Source organism: Gavia stellata, chromosome 9 (genome assembly GCF_030936135.1).
Source record: "Gavia stellata isolate bGavSte3 chromosome 9, bGavSte3.hap2, whole genome shotgun sequence".
NCBI classification, from domain to species: Eukaryota; Metazoa; Chordata; class Aves; order Gaviiformes; family Gaviidae; genus Gavia; species Gavia stellata.
In genome coordinates this window covers 36,238,809-36,264,754 of record NC_082602.1, presented here as the reverse complement: position 1 = coordinate 36,264,754, position 25,946 = coordinate 36,238,809, and the positions used below count along the sequence as shown (strand labels likewise).

At 42.2% G+C, this 25,946-nt stretch overlaps 1 protein-coding gene across 1 annotated transcript in view; it reads right to left on the bottom strand.

Annotated features, from left to right (window-relative positions):
• Nucleotides 1-8,798: 8,798 nt before the first annotated feature.
• Nucleotides 8,799-25,946, bottom strand: part of HTRA1 (HtrA serine peptidase 1) — a 35,206-nt gene continuing 18,058 nt past the window's right edge. Inside the window, exons 4-9 of the mRNA XM_059821113.1 lie at nucleotides 16,032-16,226; nucleotides 15,303-15,335; nucleotides 13,890-14,004; nucleotides 13,709-13,766; nucleotides 12,739-12,834; nucleotides 8,799-9,521 (exon numbers count right to left, since the gene is read on the bottom strand). Coding sequence (XP_059677096.1) covers nucleotides 9,353-9,521; nucleotides 12,739-12,834; nucleotides 13,709-13,766; nucleotides 13,890-14,004; nucleotides 15,303-15,335; nucleotides 16,032-16,226 — 666 coding nt within the window. The 3' untranslated portion in view covers nucleotides 8,799-9,352. The remainder of the gene's footprint in view (nucleotides 9,522-12,738; nucleotides 12,835-13,708; nucleotides 13,767-13,889; nucleotides 14,005-15,302; nucleotides 15,336-16,031; nucleotides 16,227-25,946) is intronic.

Sequence of the window (25,946 nt, the reverse complement as noted above, 5' to 3'; positions counted from 1 at the left end):
ACAGAGAATCCCCTAAAGCAGATCCCAGCCCCATTCCCCACAGGGCAGTCGCTATGAGAATTGCAAACACCGTTTTATAAAAAACATACAGGCAGCATATCACAATAATGAGGTGCCAGGCAAAATTCAGAGGCAAAATCCTCCCAGAAAACCATGTTTCTTACCAACACCCAGCCCCGCCTGACCCTTCGAGTAGGACTTGGAGTCCCAGGGGAACTCCAGGGCGGTGCCACCCCACCAGTCATCTGCCCAGTATCGTGCTGACCTACTTCACTTTCAATGACACCTGCAACAACAGGGCATCTTTGCCAAGTTCCCATTCAAGATCTACCACAGAATGGCTCAAACAACATGAAAAGGAAAAAAAAGAAGTCATAATAGGATGCATTTTTGTAAATACAAGGCTGTCCGACTCCTGCAAAGCCCACCCCAGACTGTACATCTTGTTGCCTTTCTGAGCAATGCTTACTTCCATGGAACCACCTATATATGCTTGACTTGGACATCAGCTCATCTTAGAAAGGCTGTATTAACCCTTCTGAGTTCTTGTTGCCTGGGAGAAATGCAGGCAAAGAAAACAGACTTAAGAAAATTCACTGCCATAAACCAAATTCTAATGTAGGCATCCTGATATCCAGAAGCTAACCTCTCCCGAAAGACTTAATTCTTGTTCAAAAGGTTAATCTTTTTGTTAAGTGTAAATGTTTGGTAGGTTGCTGGAATTGTTTTCACGTAATGAGTGCAAATGTCAAGTTTTAGTAGTAGCAGCAGAGTTAACGTAATATAACGTGCGGATGTAATTTTGACCAAAGGGGTTTGCACAGGCAATTATCGTATTTGAACGTAATAATTAATGGTTGATTCTAAATAGCAGGATTTACAATTACATAAAATAAGTGATTAATAGCATGTTATAGTTATTTGATGGTTATATGAAATTTACGTACAGATTTCCCTACAGTAACATCTGGATATCATGACACCTAGATCAAGATAGGTAAAATAAATAACCCTTTCCATTTTAGCGATAAAGCTTCTACCACTTGATTTCTCTTTAAGCAAGTCTAGCACTTCCGCGATAACGATGAGAAAGTACACGTTGCCTTGTTCAATCTTCAGTTTATCTGATGGCCAACACTGCGTGGTACAGCTGCAGGGGAAAGCCCGTTATGTATAAAGAGTTTCTAATATGGGAGATTGTGTGTGTGATGCCCTAACTTGTGAGGGAAACAGCTGCTGAAAAAGTGAGTCAGAGCTACAAGAGACCAGTTCAATCAGCACAGACAGCCTGCAGAAGTACCTAAGAGCAGATCGACTACCAAGAAAGAAAACTATCCCACCAGCAAACATGGTACTTGCAGTAATACGGATAGTATATTTTTATATATATCTTAGTATACTGTATGTCATTTAATACAGAAGCTATGTAGAACTGAGCAGTAAATGCAAGATTCTTTGATAACGTTTTACTGCTGAGATGATGTGAACAATGAGGAATGAGACACAAAGGCCTCCCTGTTCTCATGAAACACACGTAAAATAAAATGTGCAATAGCTCTTCTTGAAAACGTATTAATAATTCACTGAAAAAAATAATTGTAAATTGTATTATGCATCCATCAACTTATTACTACCCATCTACATTGCATCAAAACAGTACCACTAAATATTTCACAGAAACAAGATAAGTCTAGTTGGATGGTGCTAAGGACCAGTGGGCTCAGTGCCACAGATACACAGGGTACGCAAGCGCCGTGAGCCAGCACAGCAGCTCCTGGAGCGGGGAACTGGGTGCCAAAACCGGGCTGGAATTTCAAACCCTCACAGGCTGAAGCCAGAGTTAAAGAATAAATATTATCTTATATAAAATCACTCCACTGCTAGCCACAGATAAATGAATTTTCAGTCTCTCCTGAGTTGCTAGAAGGTGCAGCTGGACCATTGCGTGTGGCTGCACTTTATTCATACGGCTGCAAGTGATGCCCGCTGGCCAGGCACTTCACTCCGAGAAGGATTTAAATCAACTGAAAAGAGCCCGGTAATGAGGACTGGTATGGAAAATGTGACCCGAGATTAAAAGAGATTGAAATAATTGCTGAGGACAATTGTCCTCTGTCTTCAGAGGAAAAAACCCCAAAGGGAGGATGTAATAGCAGTCTTCAAATATGCAATAAGTTGCTGAAAAGAGGAAGCAGGCAACGTGCAATGCCCATGCTTATAGCAGACAGGGTAGGTAGTAAACCTTTTCAGTAACAACCTGAAAGATCATTCAGTGTCAGGAAAAAACCTAACTGTACAGCTGATGGGAGTCGGCGTTTTATGTCTGAGGTTTACAGAAACCTCAGACAGGATTGGTTCAAGTGCAAATGACTGGGCTGCGTACAGGAGATGCATCGCCTCTCCAGCCATGTGTGCCATGGAGATATTACGTGTGGTTGGAGGAATATCCCTCGTGACTTGTCAGGCAACAGTCCTGAAGTTGTTCTGCTGTACGCAGAGGACTGAGCTGGTGACATGAGGCTCCAAATGAGAGGGAATGGGAAGATATTTAAAGCTGCTCCCACTTCCTACCTTGAGTTGTAGCAAGAGCGGAGCTGTAGTATCTAGCATTTCTAGTAACAAATCAAATGACACTACGAACATCTGTGGCATGGGATTTGATTTGATCTTACTCTGTTTGTTCCTCCAGGACAGAAACAGTGTCGAGCAGAGAGCTTTGGCAGACTAGCTTTTAATAAACAAAAATAAAATAAAATTCACTCTGTTCCTCAGGCAATAAAGCAAATTGAGCAGAGGAAGCCCTTGCGCGTGGCGGCAAGGTTGGCAATGTGCCTCAGTGCTTGCAGGAAGCCGTTGCACAGGCTGGAACTGATCCCAGTAGAGCTCATCCTTCTGCCCAGCACTCCCGCCTTCTCTTGGGAAGCGCTTTTTGGTTAAACGTACCAAAAAACCCACGTAGATGAGGATAAATGAAAGCGAAACTAATAGATTGTAAGAAAGAGATAAGATGCGTTTCATAGCTTCAGTCGAGTATTATCCTTACATTAGCCTGTGTATGTAATAGTAACATTTATATGGTTGTAAACCCTTTTTTGTAAAAGGGTTTACAACCATTTACAGTTTACAACTGTTTTTTCATTGTTGTAAACCCTGCTTTTCGAGCAAGATACTGTCTCTGACCACGCTTTCTCATTGAGATGTGAGGAAATGGACCCTCATTCTCCAGTTAATTCCAGGTGTGTTTTATTACACCTTTGTTTTGCACCGGAGGGTGACAGCTAGAGCTTCTTTTCTGTTACATTTGCCTGTTTCTGGTTGACTTGCAGGTTTGGGGTTTTTTTCCTATAGGAGCAAAGCTGTGCAGGATTTTAAACCAGTCACAGCATCCTGAAACTTTCTAGGTTCCCAATGCAGACTGTCAACTCTCCTTCCTTGCCAGACACGTGAACTTGCCCAAGGTGCAGACAAAACCTACTCTTTCCTTGCCAGATCTGCCCAGTCCCTCAGAAAGTTGGAATCAAGTCACGAGAACACCTTGCAGCTCTTCTTTCTGAACAGACACTCAGTTCAGGCTTCCGTGGACATCTGCTTTTCCCCCCTTCTCCTGCGAGTGGTCGCCCCCGCTCAGCACCGCTGTACTCAGCATCAGCAGAATAATCTTGATAATAAGCTTGATAATCACAGCGCGAGGTCCAGGCGTGGCACGTGCAGCTTCCACAGAGGACGGCGTGGAATTTTTAGCTTCGATTCGCCCCCTCGTGGACTTGCCTCACTGGAGGTTCTTCCAAATACCAGTTTCTCCTGGAGATGAGCCCCATGGGCTGCTGCTCCTCTCTCAGCTTTCGGGGGCTTTGGGAAAGGCAGACACAGCAAGACCCCACAGCTACCGCAGGGACACAGCCTAAATCACAGCTTTCTCAACCAGTAGCACCTCACATCTGTATTTTCCTCTGCAGAGCAGTGATCTGCACCATTAGCTCCAGTTTAGAGGGGAAGGGAAGGCTATGCTTCCACTGGGAGCAGCCACAGCCCATGAACAGGAGAGAGAAGACATGCGGCAACGCCGCGCATGCCGTCTGCCCCAAAACTCCCCAGGGACAAGCAGGACAATGCAAAACTTCGCTTCTCGTGCAAGTGCTGCAAAAGAATCGTCAGCTGGAAAAGGTCTGAGTTTGCGAAGTTACCTCGGAGTTCAAAAGAAAATGGGATTAATTGGTCCTAAGTAACGGTGCTTCAACTCCGCACACTATGGGGCTTCAAATGACAGCAAGGGAGCACGGAAGAAGAATCCGAAGTCCAGGGTGAGATTCAGTGCTGTGATAAGCCTGTTTGTTTTAATAGCAGTTAAAAGCACAAACCCAAGAAAAAAGCAGTGAATGTGAATTAAAATTATGAAAGGAATGGAATGGAGGAAGAGAAGGAAGACTGGTCCGGTTTTATTAGTAAGATGGACCAACTGCTTTAATTACTCAGGCAAGGTGGTTTCATGTATCTGTACATGAGTCTGAATAGAAAATCCTTTCTGTACTAAAAAAAAAGAAAAAAATGAACTGGCATGGTTTTCCGTAACCACTTTTCATCTCTATCTGCCTCAAAAAAATTTCTGTTTATCAGACATTCATAGGAAGTTGCTGCGTGGAAGAGCTGGACCATTCGAGCCGTGTCTGCGCAGCGAGTTCAGCAACAGCAGGTACGGAGAAAGCACGCAGCTGCCATCGCGCAGCGCCCTAAGCCCACAGACTGCTGCAGCACAGTCCGTTTCCCTCAGATACTCACAATCCAAACTTTCTGAAACTCACTGTGCTCCCTCTGCATAAACACTGAAAAGGAACGAACAGAACAAGTATTCAGTTTTCCTCTCCAGCATGTTATGCAGTATTATTTCCAAGCTACTAAAGTTAATTCTTTCCCAAATTCAGTGAATTTGACTCCCATGCTTTAGCTCTGACTCATTTTCTCTCTAATCAATTCCTAATTGTTATCCACTTCCTCAGAGTTTATGGGGACAGAGACCGCAGTACCATGACTACTAAACAAAACCATGAAAATGGGCGGAAAACTTGCCAGAAAACGCAGATTAAATTGATGAGCTGCTCTGGTAGCTTTCTCCCTCACTTGCTCTGTCCAATTAGTCGATTTACATATGCACTGGTTTTAGCGGTAATTTTGTGCAATAAATAACACTTAACAAATCAGGTTATCGCATGTTCAGAGTAACGGTGCAAAGAGGCTAAACTGGATTAACTCCTGGGGCCCGGTGGGTCCAGCCCTGGCTTCCCAGCATCACGCGCAAGAGAATGGAGTTTGGGGGTTGAGGGGAACAACGTAGACGGAGTGTGTCAGACACCTGTACAGCACAGCCGGACACGCAGTGCTGGATGTGCAGACATAGAGCGTGCACACGCTAAGAACGCAAAGTCAGCAAAGCTTTCTGCTATGTGTTTCTATACCGTCGACAATGACGATGCCCTTCACATTACAAGCAACGCTACCAATCCCTTCGCCTCCAGATAACTTTATGCGATGCTGGCTGAATTTGGGGATCCGGACGGGAGGTTGCCAGGCTGAGGTTTGCATCCTAACGCCAAGGGTACAGCAAGATGAGGCAGACCTTTAGCCGTCGCTTCTCTGCCTGGCTCCTTCCTGCCTCTTGGGGACGTTTCTGCCTCTCGGCGTGAAGAAAGCCTCACAACAGCTCGCTGACATTTAACTTCAAAGTCTGACTTAACGTCAGCCCAGGGTGTAATTTTGGTTTCCTTCCGCTGACAGTCATCAGCAGTGCTAATGGGGAGGGAGTCAGAGCAAAGGGAGGGGGGAAACTGAGTAAAGGATGCCAAGTCACATCCTTATTTTCTGGCTGGAAGAGGAAACGGTGCGAAATAACACGGGAATTTAGGAACAGCAGGAATAATCTCAAATATAATTCGATCAAGGAGATCCCTGGAGCCTCCAATGAACATTTCTTTATTCTCACTCTAAGGATGAAAAGGACTCCTGCACTGACCTACCACCGCAGGCAAATAAATCCTCAGTGTCACTCGTCATTCACTGCTCCAGATTGGTGACCACTAACTTCTTGATCACCACTATTTCTCCTGGATATTTGCAACTGCAGTTTTAATCATCTCTACAGTATTTTTCTAATATACAATAAGAACATGTATATAATCTAACACCCTACTAGATGTCTCTCTCACTGTAATTTGGAAAGATGTAGTTTTAAAAACATCCTCAGATTCCTTAACATAAATACAAAGTAGTTATGGGAAGTGGGGGGGGGGGGAAGAAAAAAAAAATAGTCCTCTGGCATTGAAACCACAGGACCTTACTGCTTGGCATATAAGCCACAGAAACCAGACAATTGTTAGTCATGATCATTTCTTTTACAGCTCGAGACATTTCCCTCATGGAATAAGTGAACTAGCTTTTCAAAACTACCTCTGAGCGCAGCCACACGGAGCCATCCACACGGAGCCATCCACTCGGCATCACATACGCCACAACTCCAGTTTCCATTTCAGACATTCCAAAATACTGAAAATCAAGCCAGAATGTTCAATTTCCCTGATTTAGTGTCCAGCACTTGCTCAAATTTCCAGGAAAGTGATATTTATACAAACTGTGCCAAAGCTATTCTGTACAAAGTATTTTCAGTTGCACTTTGGAAAGAACTGTGTGTTGAAGCAATAAAGAATAAAAACCATTCTAAATCTATAGCCCAATAATACATCAAAAATACACGCTAATTAATTGTATCAAAGACAAACTTTGCTTCTGTGTCTCTGCTTATCAGTAATCTTATTTTAAATACTTAAAAAACATTTAGAGACAATTTTGATTGTAAGAAACCATCTGGGTAGCTGCAAACATGGTTGGATACTAGAAGAGTAAATTCTAAACCTTTTTCAGGATATGCATGCGGTTCTGGATATCTGATGCAAAGAAATTAATTCTGAATTTTAAAAAAAAAAAGATAACTCAGAAAACCACTTTCAAATAGATGGAAAATGACTTGGCTGCAGTAAGAGCCCAGCTCGCATCCCGCTAGATGGAGCTACGGGCCTTGACTACACAGCCTAGAAATCCCATCGAGTATCACTAATCCCAGTGGCGAAGGAAAACCATTTACAGAAGTCAAGTTCATTTGCCTCTTTCCTGTCGCACGCGCAAACCCGAGCCGTTGTCCTGAGGCACTTACGCCTTACAGCAGTATGTAAAGCACAGGCATAAAGATGTGCTGTGCGAGGGACAGCATCAGTAAGCCCAAAGTAGCTAGCTAGAAACCAAGCAAAAAAAATTAAATGGTGTTGCATATAAAGAGACCATAACAACAAACAATAGGAACAGAAAATCAACCAGCTCTGTAAATTATGCAACTACTTGCTTTGAAATAAAAAGGCAGATGAAAAAGAACTTCTGTTTTAAACACAATTTCCTGGCTTTGGGGCTTTAGCTTTATTTTTACTAGTCGGGTTAGGTGCAGAAGCAGAGCAGGTAGGTGGGATTCTTTAATTCATTTTTGCTGAGACCTGTATGTCACCACAGCATGCATTACCCAGGGCATGGATGGTCTGCACAATATAATACCACTTCAACAGGAAGCTGAAACATTAACAAACATTGGTAAAATGAACTTGCAGTGCAAATGTACTACAAAGCAACTCTGAAAGATCATTCTCCTTTGCATCTTTCATGCTAGAAAGTATTGTAGACCTTCAGCGCTTGGCACCATAATATCTTGGCAGATTTTCAGACGCGTGATTTACCACAGTTATGGAACATGTAAATCAGTAACGAGGTGTTCAGTCATGTCAAGTGTCAATACGCTGTATAACTGCATAAATTTATAGTGATCCAGGTGAGTAAGGGCAGGCACTGGCGCTTGGGGATACAGAGGCTCCCCAAATTGGGATAAGCTGGCTGAAACAGAACTGAAATACAGCTGGTGGGAGAAGGAGCATTGTCAGGGATCTAGGTCTAGAGGATTTCTTGCTGTAATTGCATGGAATACAGCCCTTTCTTTAAAAATCATAAACTGCCAGCTACCCAGTTGAAGAGTTTTACTAAGAAGCAGTTTCCAAAAGAGCAGCATGTTTAGAAATGACAGTCACCGAAACTTGTCCATAGCCCTGGGATTTATTCTCTGAGATAAATATTTCAACAGAGAAAAGGAAAAGCTGCTTAGCCTATTGTTTACCCAATGAGTAATTACACTGTAATTAAATTTGGTTGATTGTTGTCCTTCACAATAAGACAATCCCATTGTCTTACTGTGACAAACCCAAGCTTCAAGAGCATCCATAAATATATGAATAAAGATTAGTCTCTATGTTAGAGGAATGCCCAATATCCTAGTCAAAACCAGGTCCTACCATACACACACCAGCACTCAAGATGATTGCGAATAAAACAGCCTCTTTGGAAGAGCTTAGGGCCAGATCTACGACGGTTACATACATCCTAATATCTGAACCAGAATGGTATAGGATCTGTGATCCTCAGTATGACAATAGTGGGCAAACAGATTTCAGGCATTGGTGAAGCTGTAATTAAAACCATAAGGAAAATGTATTACCATCTGGAAGACAGGCAATCTGCAATAGCCAATATGACAAATTCAAGCCAGCCGTGCTAAGAAAAGCAGATGCGCAAGAGTGCAAATACAAGCACATACTGAAAAAGAAGTGTTTCAGTTTATGATGATAAAAAGGAGACCATCAGGACATCCTTTCAGGCAGATGTGCTGTTCAAAGAAAAACACCCCACAAGGGGAAGTAAAATGAATCACTCACAAGAAGTACTGTTGAATTCTTTTAATAACACTAGGAAAATATCATAGTATTAAAATCCTGCACGGGATCCTCAAAAGGTTATTTTGGTTGGGATTTCTTTGCGTTTATAAACCAAACTTTTTTTCCTCAATTGTGTTTTCTTTTAAACCAACTACTCCTTTACAATGGTATTTCCAGTTAAAACACAGCTAACTTATAAATACCTGAATACCACAACACACATTGTGTGCGTGGGTTTTGTTTAAATCTTAGCGGAAATAATGGTAAATCTATTCAACACAGGGAAGCAAACGTCGATTTGTTAAGCGGGGAATGTAACAGCCAGTAAAGAATACACTGCATACATAATACAGAAGGAAAAAAACCTATTATCTGGAGTATGTGAAATTACACTGATTTTGCACCTTAAACCTATTAGAAGTTACTCTGTTGGCCAATACTAATCCACTGAACAAGCAGAATGTTGGTCAGAAGTCTAACGTTTCCTGTACCAGCACAGAGAGAATATAAGCAGTCCAATGCTGTTAAAAGAAAACATGAAATCCAGCTCATGTTTCTGGTTAGGGATCGATTTCTTCAGGAACTACTGTTAACATAACATCTTCATTGCCCCTGCGTACAACCATGTTCAACGTACTGTCCTTTTTAATAATGTCACTGACATCACTGGCTGAACTTATCGACTGTCCATTGATGCTTATAATCACATCGTTGTCCTTCAGGCCACCACTGAAAATACAAAGCAGCAATGTATTATTATAATTGCCATTTTACTGTCTTTACAATATTGTTTAAAAAAAAAGATTGCTGGAGTTTTCCTATTTCCCACCCAACAGCAGTTGCACAGAGACACCGCGGGCATGCAAAAAACAATCGGAATTTATGAAGCGGTGAAGATAACAATATAACGCAGAAACCTCAGAAATCGGACGGAGGTACAAGTTTGATGGATCCCATATTTCACTGTCTTCAAAGGAATTCACTATTGCAAATAGAGCAGTAATCCTGCAATAAGGATCCTAGATGCTGACTCGGTAGAAGAGATAGAGGCATATTTTTCTTTTAAAACAATTGCAACAAGGTGCTCATTTTAGAGGGGCAATTTTCCAAGTTTTTATTCACGTATGGATAGCAAAGCAATTTGAGTGGCACTATGTGTTAACACATGAGGAATTTCAGTCCCGGATCCATGCTGCTCTCCATGCATAGCTTATTGGCAGCCACTTCACCCTACCTTCATGTTTTAAACTTAAGCAGAATAACACAGGCAGCGATCTAGCCCAGTCACCAAAAATGCATGTGTGTCCTACCCCTTGCCCGCCTGACTGTAGCCCCCAGAATCCCTTCTCCTGACCTCAGCACCCTATGCAAACAGAAAACAAAACCCTCCAGACTCCAAGCGAGACGGGGCAGAACTGGAGCCGGCACGGCAAGGCTCCCCTGCCCGGGGCCGCGGGTCTCTCCCCCAGCTGGCTGAGACTGCTGCCGGGACCGAGAAACGGGGTGGTGAGGGATACCATCGACCACAACGTCTTGCCCGGTCTTGCACAACAATCTGGCTCCAAGTTATGGAAATGTTAACCAAGTAACCAGATCAGACATGATTCAGCCCTTCAGCATAATCCTTCTTCAGAAAACCACAGAGCAGTCATCGGTCTCTTCCGCCTGCAGAAAACGTCTTACATGAGTGTCTCCTGCAAGCAGGATGCCTTGGCCAATGTTTGCAACAAATCTGGTTGCCTACTGAAGGCATGGCTTAGAACGTTTTCATGGGACAAACCATTCCGGATTATCTTGGTCTCCTATGCAGCTTCTCCTCTCGACTCATAACCAGGACAGGTCTTTGCAGAACTGCTCTGATCCGCTGCCCAGCAGGTCTACACAACGTGCACTGGAGAGGAAATCAGCAGAATGGGGAAATCCACAGGCAAGGGGACTAGGACTGGGGGAGACAGAGCAAAAGTGGGCTGCATTCTAACTGCCAGGCCAGCCTTGGGGTGAAGCGCCCTGATTTGAGTTTGCCTTCAAGTTACGAGGCTACACTGCGTCTCTTTTCTTCTACCTCTCCAATGTCCTTCTCCTGCTCCCCACTAACTATTATCTGTACTCCCATAATGATTTTTCTGCACCTTCAGATTGGACCTGCATGTCAAGGCAGTAAGTTCAGTGCCACAACGGAGCAACCACATTATTGCTACGCTAACCTCAGTTTAATTTCACATTGCAGACACGCAGCAGTATTCTGCACGAACAGCGCTGCCAACAAGAATTATCTACACAAAGCAGCAGTGACTTAGAAAGCAAGCCAGACAGCTAACACTGTATGTCTTACAGTGGCATCCAAACTGTAACAAAAAGGTATCATCCAACCATCCTCACAGTCTCCCTGAGAGATAACGTATGCCTGCTCCAAGCAGCTTTCTGCCTACGTGCCTTTGGTGCCACAAAGGTTTACTCTTACTCTTCTCTTAAATGATCTCTAGTTTCAGAAAATGAACAAAGTTTCTTATTTCCTACCCTGGATTACTAAGCGGTTTTGTATTAACCAAACTCTGAAGGGAAAGCGTCTCCTGCAAAAGCCAGCCAGACCAGCGCTGGTGACCACAGACCAGATGCTGTGCTTCAGCCAGGCATCTCGTGAAGCGAGGTACCAACCAGCAGGTGAGGTTCTGAACAAATGCTCAATAAAAGGAATAAATGAGCCAGCAGTGTGCCCAGGTGGCCAAGAAGGCCAACGGCATCCTGGCCTGTATCAGAAATGGTGTGGCCATCAGGAGTAGGGAGGGGATCGTGCCCCTGTACTCAGCGCTGGTGAGGCCGCACCTCGAATACTGTGTTCAGTTTTGGGCCCCTCACTCCAAGAAGGACATTGAGGTGCTGGAGCGTGTCCAGAGAAGGGCGACGAAGCTGGTGAGGGGTCTGGAGCACAAGTCTGATGAGGAGCGGCTGAGGAAGCTGGGGTTGTTCAGTCTGGAGAAGAGGAGGCTGAGGGGAGACCTCATCGCTCTCTACAACTACCTGAAAGGGGGTTGTGGGGAGGTGAGTGTTGGTCTCTTCTCCCAAGTGATGAGTGACAGGAGAAGAGGAAATGGCCTCAAGTTGTGCCAGGGGAGGTTTAGACTGGATATTAGGAAAAACTTCTTCACTGAAAGGGTTGTCAGACATTGGAACAGGCTGCCCAGGGAGGTGGTTGAGTCACCAACCCTGGAGATATTTAAAAGACATGTGGATGAGGCGCTCAGGGACATGGTTTAGTGGTGGACTTGGCAGGGTTAGGTTTAGGGTTGGACTTGATGATCTGAAAGGTCTTTTCCAACATAAATGTTTCTACGATTCTGTTCTATAATACGAAGAAAAAGACCAGTTGGCCCAAACCAAAAACTCTTCCCAGTAACGTGATTCCCGACAAAGCTCTCACATGGAAGAGTATCTCATGCCAAGAGAGGATTTCACCCCCGATGGAGGCATGCCAGGAGAGCTGGTGGGTTTGCCCAACACTGAGGTGCTTGGGCCGAGATGGACACGTCTTCACAAGGTGGAAGCAAAGCTTCTCCCTTGCTCTCCTACAGAAGTGACCAGCAGGTCCGTGGGGAGCATGCACAAGCAAACGTCTTTATTCAGCACTGGCATTGGTACAACAGATGTCTTGGAAGCAATTGCTGAGAAAAATGAAAATTGAGTTTTCACGCCCACTGAATCCTTGTCCTTTCAGCCGGGAACGCTGACAGGGCTTTGCTGCAATACCCTGAAAGGTTCGCAATATTGCCCATCGGGGACTGGACTGAAACCACAAACCGATTTCCAGCAGACAACCTAATAGCTATCAGATGGTCGTAATTTTGTTAATTTAGCATAATCAAGATAGCCAGTTAAGCAGGGAACATTCTCCATCATTAGCCCCTTAAGTCAGTGGCAGTGGTTTTGAGAAAAAAGTAGTTCAACTTACGCTTCAGCTGGTGTTTCTGGAATTACTTCAATAACATAGGCCCCAGAGACAACATCAGGAAAGTCTTTATGGCGATCCTTCAGCTCTCTAGCTTTGCTGGAAAATGAAGAAACAGCAGCAAAAATATTTTGACAAGATGGGAAAAAAAAGTCATGCATTTTTACTTAGTTAACTCACTAAACATTCACTAGCTGAGGTATTTTACACATGCTGACGTGACACTTCACAATTCACTTTAACCCTTAAAAATATTTCAAGAATTATTACACTTTTTGCATGCATACAGCTTTTTAATGCTCATTTCTGGTAAAGACAATAATTTCAATAGGTACAGAGGATCTGAGTTAAAACATTTCAAAACTTAGTTGTTATTTTAGAACTAGAAGATCCTGAACACCCAAAAAAACCCCTTCAGTTTTCAATGCTTTGTTATACCTCTGATCCTGCACATGTAGAAACTTCTGGTTATTTCTACAGGACATAGTATCACCTGCTCCTGAGCCTTTTCTGGTTTGAGTATGAATAAGCAAGTCCACGCAAAAGCTTCATTTTACATTAAATGAACTGCATAATGAAAATAATTTTATATAAATGGAAATATGCATGTAGCTGCTGCAATTCTTGAAAATATACTGTCCTGTTTTCTCCTCGACCCTCATGACAGCACAGGACAGATGGTAACAACACAAGTAAAGCCCCGGGACAAATTAACTATCCCTAACTATTCTCTTCTGTAGCATTAAGGAAAAGAAAAAGCCAGGGAGTTGTTTAAAAACTAGCTCATAGGGTCTACAGGAGAGTTCAACCATGTAGCAGACGCAGAGAAAAAGGCAGCAAGTGACCACCAGCACCTACAGAGGCACACGCTGCTGGTTCGAACCTCCTGGTTGTTTCTGCAGATCATGACCTTGATCCAAATGCGTGCAGTGACCACGCTGCGGGAAGGTGAGGAACCACCACTTTTACTCACCTAGGAGTTAGAGACATCATCCGAATGCCAATGTATTTCTTTTTGGTTATAGCTTTTCCTAGAAAAAGGAAAACAGGTCTTGATCAATTGCTCTTACCAAAAGAGAGCCTCAACGGCTGTTGACTTTCTGTTTTATTACTATTTTCATGTTTTTCTCTTTCAAAGTGGTGAAGTACAGTACCTTTAGCTTGTCTGTCATGGGATTCAGTTAGGAACTTTTTGATTTTATCCGATGGGATAGCAAATGAGATCCCTGCTGTAACTTTTAATGTGTTAATTCCAATGACTTCACCATCCTGGAGAAATAAGAAATTTTTATTAGCAAATGTGAAACATGTTGAAGAGAAATGGATGGTTTCTTCCAAGCAATCACAAAGACAAATTCACACAACATACTCCGTAGCTGTTTTTCAATTTTCTAAATGGTTTCTTTAAGTCTAATTTCTCTGAATCATCTATTGACACAAAACTATTCTACAATTTTGGAAAACCAATGTCAATATTCATATTGCTACTAGCAGGGGAGAGATCAGAATTGGGCAGCATGCTGCTTGCAGCAGACAAACAGCATATTCTACAACCAATTTCAGTGTGTTTATTTCAGCAGGCACCTCGTGAAGCATGGCACCGACCGGCAGGCGAGGTGCTGAGCAAGTATCACATCATAATATAAAGAAAAATGACAGTTCACCAACAATCAAAAGCTTTTCCCGGTAATGTGACTCCAAGAGGAAATTTCAGATTAAACACCTCTTGACGCCTGATGATTCGAACACTTCTGAAATCTCAGCAGCTTCCTTCCCTCATCTATCCCAGATAAACCACAATTTTTTAAAAGGAGATGACTGGTGCTGAAACGGGACTGAGTCGGGTGAAAAAAAATCGCCAAATCTCCAAGGCAGAAACTCTGACTTGCTCTTTCTTCCAACTTGTGCCGTCCCTTGTGGAGGACCACTGCCTCTCCTCCGTTCGACCCTGCGTGCCCCATCTGAGAGCTCTCACGCAGCAGCTGCCTTTTGCAACCTCCTTCAGTTGGTTCCTCTTGGGGTCATCCACCACTGCTGCAAGGTCAGCTCTGACTATGTTTTACAGTATCAGCAAATAAACCCTAGTACCCTGATAAATACCTGGGTTTTTCAACCCCCTCAGTGTGATTCAAAATAAAGGGGTAGATAAGTTTGTGGACCATTAAGCTGAGTTTCAGTATGCAAAAAAAAAAAAAAAAAAAATATTGCTGGCTGCATGGTATACAGTGAGGGCAAATGCCTCAACCTTAAAATGTGCCTTTTCCTTTTGGAAGGCATGGGCAAAAAAAATTGGGCGTTACATTTGCTCGAAACTATGCAAACCGTAAACACCTTAAATATTGAAATCCAAGCAGATCTTGTGATTTGCCAACATAAACTCAGACAAGCGATTAGTAAGAACCATGTGAATTTTGTGTAGTCAGCCAGATATCGAAAGCTCCGAATCACGTTTCTGGTGTGGGGTTTTGTTTGTTTGTTGGTTTGGGTGGGATTTTTTGTTTTGCTTTTAAACTAAAAAGTAGAAAGTAATAAGCTTGACACTAAGCAAACTTAAAAGAAACTCTTACCAGATTTACTAGGGGTCCTCCGGAGTTTCCATACTGAAAATAAATGTATGGCAAGAACATGTTTTAATGTCTACCTCTTCATTCATGGCAAGCAAAACACAAAAGAAATTTCTGAAATATTTCTGTAGTAATTTTTTCATTGTCTATTAAATATGTGCAATAGAAAAGTCTTGACATCCAAACCCATTAACTACACTTAACATCACCCCTTTTAGCTTTGCAAACGCTTAGTCCTTCTTCTCTTGCCAGAGAAACTTAAGAAAGCCAAGGTTTTTCTTTTGTTTTAATAGTACCACACTAGCAACTTACAAGATTTTAGGACAGCTCTGGGAGCTGTTAGTGAAGATTTCTTACAAGGCCAACAGTAGAAGTACAAAAACTATTGTTTTGCCTTAATGCAGAAACAAACTCGAATCCTTAAATGAAGCTTGGCTTCTTTTTTAGAAAACATGAGGGATTTCGAAAAGATACTTATTTGTCAGAGAATATTGCCTCCTCCCTTGTCATTTTGAAGTGAAGGCAGATATTGTACTTGGTGTGGTTCCTTGGAGGATTTTTAAATAACACTCAAGTGTTGCTGCGGCGCAGATGTCCATACTTACATGGATGAAAGAAAAGCCAACTGCGCTCACTGTTCTTAAGAACTATATCTATCACTGGTGACATTTTCAAAGCAACTATTCAAGAAATTTAAGAGCCGAAGGGGACGAGGGTCAGAGCAGGACGTACGTTGATGATGGCATCGGTCTGAATATAGTCCATATCGGAGTTGCGGAGCCCCAGCTCCTTCCCTCCACGCTGGGTGGTACTAACGATCCCTGTAGTCACGGTGTTTTGAAGAGAAAATGGACTTCCAATCGCGACCACAAATTCTCCTGGCCTCAAGTCTGCAGACTGACCGAGCAGAAGAACTGGCAATTTACCCTACAAATAAAAATAAATTGAAAAAGAGAAGAATGAAGAAAAATTCAGGTGTTGTCTTTTAAGACACTACTACACCAGTAGAACAAACTCTAGAGGAACATGAATACATTAACAGAGCAGAGGAAAAGAGAGAGGCTTTTATCCCTTGGGGATTTTGCCTGTTCTGTTTTCTTTGAATATTTCACGTGGCACGGTACAGAAACATCTCAATGAGCTTCTGCTGTAAACAGTGGGCCCTTAAAGACCGTAGGAGTACTTTTTCCACAACAGGTACCCATTAAATCAAAACCAATTCAAAGACCAAAGAAATATTTACGCTCTGCTGTACAAAGCAAACATCTGATGATACTAAGAACGAGTTGTTTCCAACAGCTTCTTGAAATAATTAGCCAACAGCTGCTGAAGTAAAAATAATGTATTGTTTAAAAGTGAACACTAGAGAGTCATGAAAGCAACAGCCGAAGTGTATCAAGCATGCACATGTATAGTTAAAAGCATTTTATATTCTCATAAGACACCAGCTAATGTTTCATCTTACGTTTTTTTCAATGGAGTACCTCTTCTGAACAATTATATTGCCTCGTACATACACTGACGTCTTCTTCTGAAGATGTTTGCAGTTAAAGACTTTATGGGATTTTTCTATTATGACAGTAGGGGATACCATTATATTTTCCTTTCAAGATCTTATCTCTAACCATTCTAACTACTGTATTATTGAAGACATTCCCACTGAGACACAAAACATTCTTAAAATCCAGCATCAACAGACATCACTGCAATTTACAGCAATTAAAAAAAAAGGGAGGGAAAGTTGGATCCAGACACCCTTGCCAATGCAATGGATCAAGGGAAGCGAGTATGGTTTCTCCCAGACATGTGGTATCTGCACAGGGACTGAACTGGCTGGATAACAGATGAATCAAACTGGACCAATAGCCCCCGCACAGCAACCAGAAAACAGCTGGGATGTTCCTAAGACCTCCCACTCACCAAGTAATTAAGAAGGGTATTCTGAAACAGATCACATTTCAAATAAATACTTTGCCTTTATTTATCACCTGCCTGTAAAATGCACACTGAGCTCCATTTCTCCTTTGCTTTGCATTTTTAAAAATCAGTCTTTACTCTTTCAGTGATGTTACCCATTTTTTTTACTCCCTTTATGTTTATTCTGTTGTCCAAATGATCCTGACCCTCCCCAGGTATTCAACTACATTTAATCATGTCGCTAGACTGTTTCTATTAGCATCAATGGACCTGGACATGTATAAATTCAGGTTTCGACTTAAGGATTTGGAGGATTAGGAGGTTACTGAACCCGAAATCAAAACAAAAGAAGTCTGCAGGGAAACCTAACTTTAACATAGCTTTCCTCCAAGCTCGCCCCACTTCAAAATTCTTTCCTTCGCTCAACAAACTCAGCCCCAAAAGGAAAAAGGCATTAGTACAAATGTTCAAAACAGGCCAGTGATTCCAGACACAGTGGAAGCCCCACCTAGAGATTAACTTAAACCAATTTCCAAGGGGTGGGCAACATGGTCACTTTATTAAAAACCAGGGTACCTTCAAGGTATTCTTGAGCTGTGCACCTAAAATGGAGGTACAAATTGGCTTCATACTGCTTCTTGTAATTCATTCCTTCCGGAAAACTTGTAAAGGTGCCTTTTTCATCCCATACCTGTTCCAAAGCACACAGATTCATCTGCCTATACTTGATGGAATCATAAAGCTATATACTGTGTGCTCACACAGCAAAGAAACAAGGCAATATTTAGTATGCCGTGATTATTTGTGCAGATTCTCAAATTAGCGATAATTTTGTTTCAGAATTTAATAGAAGCTGAATCATTACTAAATTTTGGCAAAAAGCAAATATTCCGTGATTAAATTGGAAATCAAGAGCTAACTCTTTAGGGGTCTTCCGTCACCAGCAGTTTGAAAGCCTGTATCGGTAAGTCACCCTTAGGGACAAAAATCCACTAGTATATATAAACTAACCCAAATGCCCATCACTTTGTATTTTTCATCTACAGTTTTATTTCAAATATCCTAGGAGATACTCAATGTCTGTAAAGCACAGAGTGAAAAATAAAGGCATCAGTCATCACTACATGCTGCTGCAAATACAGAAGTTATGGTTTTAATATTTAACAAGCCTGGTCCTGTGTTTCCTTTATCCAACTTTGTTACAATTCCACCAGCAAAATTTTACTCAGATGAACAGATTGTTTCAATAAAACTCATTGCCAAATCCCAGACCGGATAAGATGCTCGATGGAAACTTATCTTTCAGTCTCCAGACAGCAAGAAAATAATTAACCAACTGCTTGTTAAACAGAATCAGTTGGAAGAGCAACAGAATAGGCACCACAGTAAGGAGAAAAACATTTCCCTTTCTAATTATCTTTCAGAGGAAAGTTTTCACAACCAGCAATGCCCTACTATGAAATATTAATTATCCACGGTCCCTATCAGTGCCGCAGCCATAGATAAACCCAAGCAAGGCTACGGTTTAATTCTGAGAAGGATTCAGCGGCGATACCCAGTTTCCCCATCGTGTTTGCAGCATGGCAGACAAGCAGCAACATCCCAAGGCAACAGTGCTGAACAGTTCATAATCTCAGACCAGAGCGCTGACTCCAAGGGACCTCTCCAGTACAGCGGGGAAGAGGCAGCCACGATTAGCTGTGCTGGGAAGCATGCAGTACATGCAACACAAACAGCCCCATATGGGTATTGTTTGGATAGAGGGAGCACCCTGGCCCTTCCTTCTCTCGCCAGATGCTATTAAGCTTACGTAGCACGTGTTTTCAAGATGTCGTTGGTCAAGAAGCACTGCTTTTCCTTATTTTAAAAAAAACAACCCAAAAAGTGTTGTTTGTATCCCAGTGCACTGAAAACAGATACTTTCTAGAGAAAGAGGACATTTATCAGCAAATGAAACATAGAGAAGCAAAAGAAAACAGAAATCTTTTTTTCTTCATTAATAGAAAAAAAAGATTGGTTGTGTACAAAGTTAAAGATTTATACAATGTGCCTGAGTCACAAAAACAGTCACGAAGCCAAAATCGCATTTGGCAGCAGAAAGAAAAAACATGAACAATCTCTGACTAATACAATTACTTTTGATTGTGCTGAGTTTTCAAGCCTGTGCCTATACTAGCTAGGCTTCAGTTCAAAGTCTAACGCTGTATGGATTGGCTGTGGGTCATCCGTGTGATTCAACACGCCTTCTGGAAAGAGTTTGGCTAACTTTTCCTTTGCTAGGAACAAAAATCAGTTGCAAAAATTGCCTTGCTCTGCACATATTATGAAACACAGCTTTGGAAAACGCATTCTCTATGCAGTACGTTTCTACAAGAGATATAGCCTTATGTAAAATACATTTGTAGTTATCTTGAGACAGTGTAACTAATGCATTTGATTTGTCATATTCTGTTAGCCAAGAGAATGAATTTTGACCTGTTACATAGCCGCATGTCATGGGGAGGGGACGGGAGGACCACCCGCATGGGTTGTCTATCACACTTAAAGAACAAGAAGGATGCTGAGCACAGTTGAAGAAGAGCTCCAAGGTCTGTGAGTCTATGCGGTAAATGAAAGTCAGGGGGTTTGCATACTACTTGAAATGCTATTCCTCACGATTTCGCAGCATGGTGCAGAGCGCACTAACAGCACTGCATGTAAATACTCTCATTAGTGCCTCTACAAGTAAATGCCATGAAGAATTAGTTATGATGAATATATGCATTGTAGTAGCTTTACATTTTGGGGTTTCTCTCTAAAAAAGCTTAAAAATAACATTGCCACATTCAGAACTAAACTTTCCATTATCAAAAAGCTTCAAGTCTTTATTTAAGTTGTAGAGGCAGTTTTGAAGTGAAATCAGTACAAAGCCAACCAAAAGTGGAGTGGGAAGCACACCCTTCTGCAGTCCACAAGAGGAGTGCTGGAAATGCAGGGCAAGCACTTACAGCAGTGATTGTAACCAGAATCGTATCAGAACACTCTGCCTGTGCCCTCACACCCTTCCACTGGCAAGCTCTTGCCTAGGATGTTAAGGCAGTCCTTGTAAACCAAGTTTAAGTGCTTGGGTCTAGGGCCCTTAATAACTACACTTAATAAATGGGCACTCTTCAATTTTTACCTAACATCTGATAGTCATCAGGATGATGTAACTGCTGTTACAACTCGTGATTCTCTTCGGTTAACTATAGATTTGCCACAACAGTTAATTAAAATCCCAGGCAAACGAGCATGCCTTGCAGCACAATGAACAGGGAGCCAGAAATAGGCAGCACCTAAACCCAGCTTTCCCAGTGACTCACTGCGTGACCTCGGGCAACACATAACGTCTTTTCGTTGCCTCCGTTTTTCATTTGATGAAGCCTGGGGCTCTGCTGGGATCCATGCTTACTCAATAAAACAAATCTGCAAGCAGGCATTCTGCAAGTACACAGAAATAAGACTAAACATGCAAAACCCTAAGTGGCACATGACTCACTGTTTACACCCAGCCAGAGAAGGAGCCATTAATTAGTGCTAATATTTTAAGCCTTTCTCATCCCAAAGGGCTTCAGACATTTTTATGTATGGCTTTGACTCAAACCCTGGATAAACATAACTCCCACGTAACGCAGAGCTGCACACCACCGCAAGAAACGGCTTCACCCAACGATAAGATGCAGCTATCCCATGGATGGGAGGCAGCAGCTCGGCATGGGAGACTAGGACAAGTGTAGAAGAACAGCATCATCAGCCAGGAGCCAGATGTTCACCTGATATATATTAGCAACACGAGTCAGATAAAATAAGCGAAGCCTTGACAAATCAGCTCTGAAACTAAAAGGGGAGGCAGCACGTAACCACCACCGGGCACAGCGAATGCCATAGGGAAATAAAAAGCAAGAGACAGACGGCCATAACCAGAGGGTGTTTCGGTTGGAATTTTTTTATCCATGAAATAAGTGAATCCCTTCTCTGCTCTGTAATCCCCTTTGTTTGTGGAAGGAAGATCATGAATTTGCAGGAAGCAGTTCAATAAACTGATGAAAAGGAGACAAATGTTCTGAGTTCAATTTGTGTTAAATAGCGACAGATTTCCTTCATGCTTTTTATTTTTAGGTGGAAAAGAAACAGATGCTTGTATGGTACGCTAATTCAGCTGTAAGTAACTCTGGCAAAACATGTAACTTCCCTGGGAATTGCATTTCTGTTCTCATTAATGAAACTATTTAACTTTTCAGAATACGTTACGGCAAAATAAAAACACAGGCCATGAGCATATAAAAAATGTAGAGCACCATCTACAATCTAGAAACTGCTTGACAAATTGCCAAAGAAAACGAAAAATCCAAGATGAATGCATTACAAGCCTCCAAAAGTATTTCATCTATAGTTAGAAAAACAAAACTGAGTCTCCTTATCTAAATACGGAGCATGGGAAGCTTGCAGAAAAAAAGAAAAAAGGATGAAGCGTTGTTTTGCTATGTCACCAGGATTTCAATTACCTAGAAAGATATTGCTATTCTCCCTTAAAATAAAATAAAATACCCTGGTGCTGGCAGACCCATGCTGGAAGTGTGTGAGCATTTTGTTGTGCGTGGAGCTGGACTGGCACATCGTCCCCGCAGCGAGGGCTACTAGGAGCTGGAGATGGCAGGAAACCACTGCTGCCTAAACTGATGAGTAAACAGGAGTTAACATGCAAGCTTTTTACAAGCTATTTCGTTTCTATGGGTCCTGAAGACTTCTGGAACCAATATGTGGGCTTCCTCAAGCTCTCGAGAGGAAGCAATGCAATATCCAGCGACAGATTTCAAAGTAAAATAGCATTTTAGAAAAGCCACTTACATCTGGTATTCAAGTAGTTTGCTTTTTCAAAATGTGGGCTATTAAAATATTGATACATAAACAGGAAAGTTTGCTTTCCTGCTTCCTCCAGTTTGTACACACAGGGGAAAAAAAGCAAATCCCCTCTGACCACAAAGATACAGACGCTGCATTGCCTCACGAAACCACCAAAGGAATGAGGGCAGAAGGTCTTGTTGATTTAAGTGTCAAACTAAGCGGTTATTAGTAAAATGCAGGAAAAACCTTGAGGAAAAGGGCTGAAATACCACCGCAAATTAGAGATCGGTCACAAACCCACGACTGCTGGATCACTTGGATGCCAAATCCTGCCTGGGATGCAGAAGCCAGGTACCTGGTCACATTGAGGAACAAAAATCTTCAAACCCTGGCATGTTTTCCACGACATAGGTGCTATTTCAGAGTCAGTGGCAAGTGTCTCATGGCTGGTTTTTAAGCCTGTAGAACGAAGATGCACCTCAAAATAAAGCCATTCGCCACGCTCCCCTCTTCTGTATGCGCTGCCAAACCATAGGCACCTGCCACAGAGAGAAATTTCTCCAGGGCAGCGTCCAGTTTCCAGGGGTGAAAGGGGTCTCCAGGTAAACATCTACCTCCACCTTTCACTACTTTTGGCTTTGGTTTGGCTGAGGGCACAGGGCTCTTTTGTAACTCTACCCTCTATTATTAACCCTGATGTTGCCCATTAAACGACCCCTAAAATTTTCTTTCCTCCTTCTGGTGTTTACAGTTTTCAGCAGCTGTATCGCACACTGTCATTTACAAGGTCGTTATTTGTCTTGAGATGGATTTCATAATCAAGCTCTGCCAGCGCAAAAGCATCTGCTAGCTTTGGAGTGTTGTGCAATAGTTTTGACGGGTTTCGGGCTCACTGCAGTATCACGCGTGCCACACAGGATGGATTACTTCACCAGCCTCTGCCAAAGTCCAAATTTTTCTAGGGAAGTTTTATAAATTTTACATGTTCATATCCAAATTGTCTGCAACCGTTTCTTTCCAGTATTGCTGTCTCCTCAAAGCTGTTTGCATTTGGAAGGATAGTTATATTGCATTCATGTTTACCACACTTTACTCCAATCTTACCTCCTACTTTCAACACTTCAGCAAACTGTTGTGTCTCACTACGGACACAAGAAATACAGTTTCTTTCAGAGACTGCAAAAATAAGCGTATTTTAGGATTAGAACAGCAGCTCCAAGATTTTGGTTCCTCATTGACTGCACTATGTTTTTCCATAGAGAAGAATTTAATCAGGGAAATGGTTCATCCTTACTGCTGCCCAGATTTTACCACCCTCTTTCATTTCCTATTGCACTCAGCAAAGCCAAATTAGTTCTAGTAATGTCTTTGGCCAGATGTTCACACCTTAAAGAAAAGCAGCATGCAGGCTGCTGCAAAACCTGAACAGATTTAGGAATACCAGCTGACAGCCTGAACTCAAACTTCAAGCCCAGCTCTGTTCCTAACCACAGAGGCATTCTTCACCCTTCAGATCCTGCCTTAACGTGCCACAGAAAAACAGAAGAAAAAAAAATTCTGCATCTTTGATGTCACCTTCAAATAATTTATTCAAAAGGACGAACTTCACCTCTTACTTCAGAAAAATTCTTAGGGATGGTTTTCATGCCATATCTAGATTTTTAAAGGGTTATTTGTACCACCACATTGACTTCTTTAGTCATCAAATACATTTAAACTTCAACAAATTACTACCTCTGTGATTTTAAAAAGCCTTTCATGAATCTGGATGATTGCAAGGCATTTCAGTACAAAAAGGAAAGCTCAAACACTGAACTTGAACGGATGGATAAAAATGTCACAGGAAAGTTCATTCTGAAAATCAACTTCTCAGCTGATTGTGTTTCCATTTTAACTTTTCGTGAACACTTAAAATTTTGTGTTTCTAACTGTCCAAGTGCAAAGCATCATCTGTCCTACAAATAGAGGTGCCTCAGGCCTCACCTTGGATTGGGATTTCCCAGTGCCATGTCACTAAAGCTAGCTGGAAAACTGGTCTCCCAGAAAAAAAACAAGTGATACAAGAAGTTTTCCCCAAGTCTTCTCAAATTTATCCTGAAGGCACAACAGGCAGGGGCCGGGGGAATGACACACAAGGTACTGGGTTGTACAACTGACAGGACACTTACCGAGGGTATGTCAGACCTAAGTTTATGTCCATATTCTATCTAATTTAGAGCAGAGATAAGAAATTTGACCTCCTGCTACCCAGATGGATGTGCTAAGCTGACATCACGCGAGGAAGACAGCGGGGGCCTGCCTGCCTCCTTCTGCAAGAGCCCGGTCTCCAGGCACTGAGACGCTTCCCAAGGTTTCATTAAAACCAACCCTTTTTCTCATAGACAACTGAATATGAACAGATTAGTCCTTCCCCTCTCCACCCCCAAAAAGAAAAATGTAGCTGATTTGGCTCTAGATAGCTCTAAGACAGAACTAGTTTCCTGCCTTAAAGAATTTGCAAATATATTAAGTAGGTTGCAACGCTCATAACCTGAAGCTTGTGCTGTGTTGGCCAGCTTCAGAAGACAATACACCAAGCCAAAGGCACACCCTTGTACCTTGGAGTTAATAAGCTGTATACAGGTAATTATGAATTTTTGAATAATTGGTTTTAAAATGGTAAAAGCTGCTGCGTGTTAGCTCAAAAATCATATATTCTTTCCTGCTCCATGACTGAACAATGTAAGAGGATAATAACCTGGAACGATAAACACTTGCAAACGACCAGCTGATGTGCCACTTGCAAAACAGGGTCACAACTACATTCAAAAATTAAATTGATGGAAGACGACAATGACTGTCATTTAATTACACAGCAGTAATTTTTTAAAAAGAAGAGTATCTGCCTTCTTGCAAGTCATAACTAGAATTGCCAATTCCAGTCCTGTTCAGTGGTGGTTTCCACTACAGGCAACTCATCTGGCTGCATCCTCTTTTTTCCAAGCTGCTTCCAGTCTTCCAGGTTCTCCCTTCCCGCAAGGAGCTTACCAGGGAAATTTTGGAGCCACTTCTTTAGGCTCCAAAAATAACATACAACTGTACGCCTGCTCTCTAAGTCCTCAAAACAATCTGTCATATCAGTTCAACGTCTCCTCTCATTGACTTACCAGCTTCTTCCTTCTCTGAAGCTCACCTTCCCATTACCTTAAGTCCTTTCCTTCACCACCATTTTCTGGTCTACTTTCCCCACCACGTTGTGCTTCCAATTTTAAATCACTTTTCCAGCCGCCCTTCACTCCCTGCCATATGCCACTCAGCCTAACGCTGCCAGTTCTCATCCTGGGGATCTTTCCCTGTGCTTTGTTACTGCAGATCTGCTTTTGCTGATTTTAATATGAGAAAATAAGCGATTGGTAAATGTGTAAATAGGTTACCTCAGGAAAACAAAGGAAAAAAACAACATGGCAAAAAACATTCTTGGTATTGTTAAGGTTTTCTGCCATGTTGCTATTAAGAAGCTTTTAAATAAGAAAAAAGAAAGAGCTTTCAAATGACAAAGGTGGCAAGGGAGCAGCAGGAGCACTTCACATCTTAGGTCATCTGCGTTAGACGTCTGATTTAGTCATGAACTCTGGCACAAACACTTTTGGCCTCGCTGGGGAATAGGTCTGAGCTAAAGCAACACTGCAAGATCTACAGATTTTTGAGTCATGTGTTTCAAATGAAACATTCTTGCCCGTTAAATTTGGAGGTCATTAACTAACAGTCCAAACCAGGGAAACCAATATGAGCAGCACCCCAAGCAATCACATGCATCTAATTGCATCTACATTACACAGTATTTCGACACAATATTCCACTTGCGCTACGCTGTCGACGTGTGCAGAA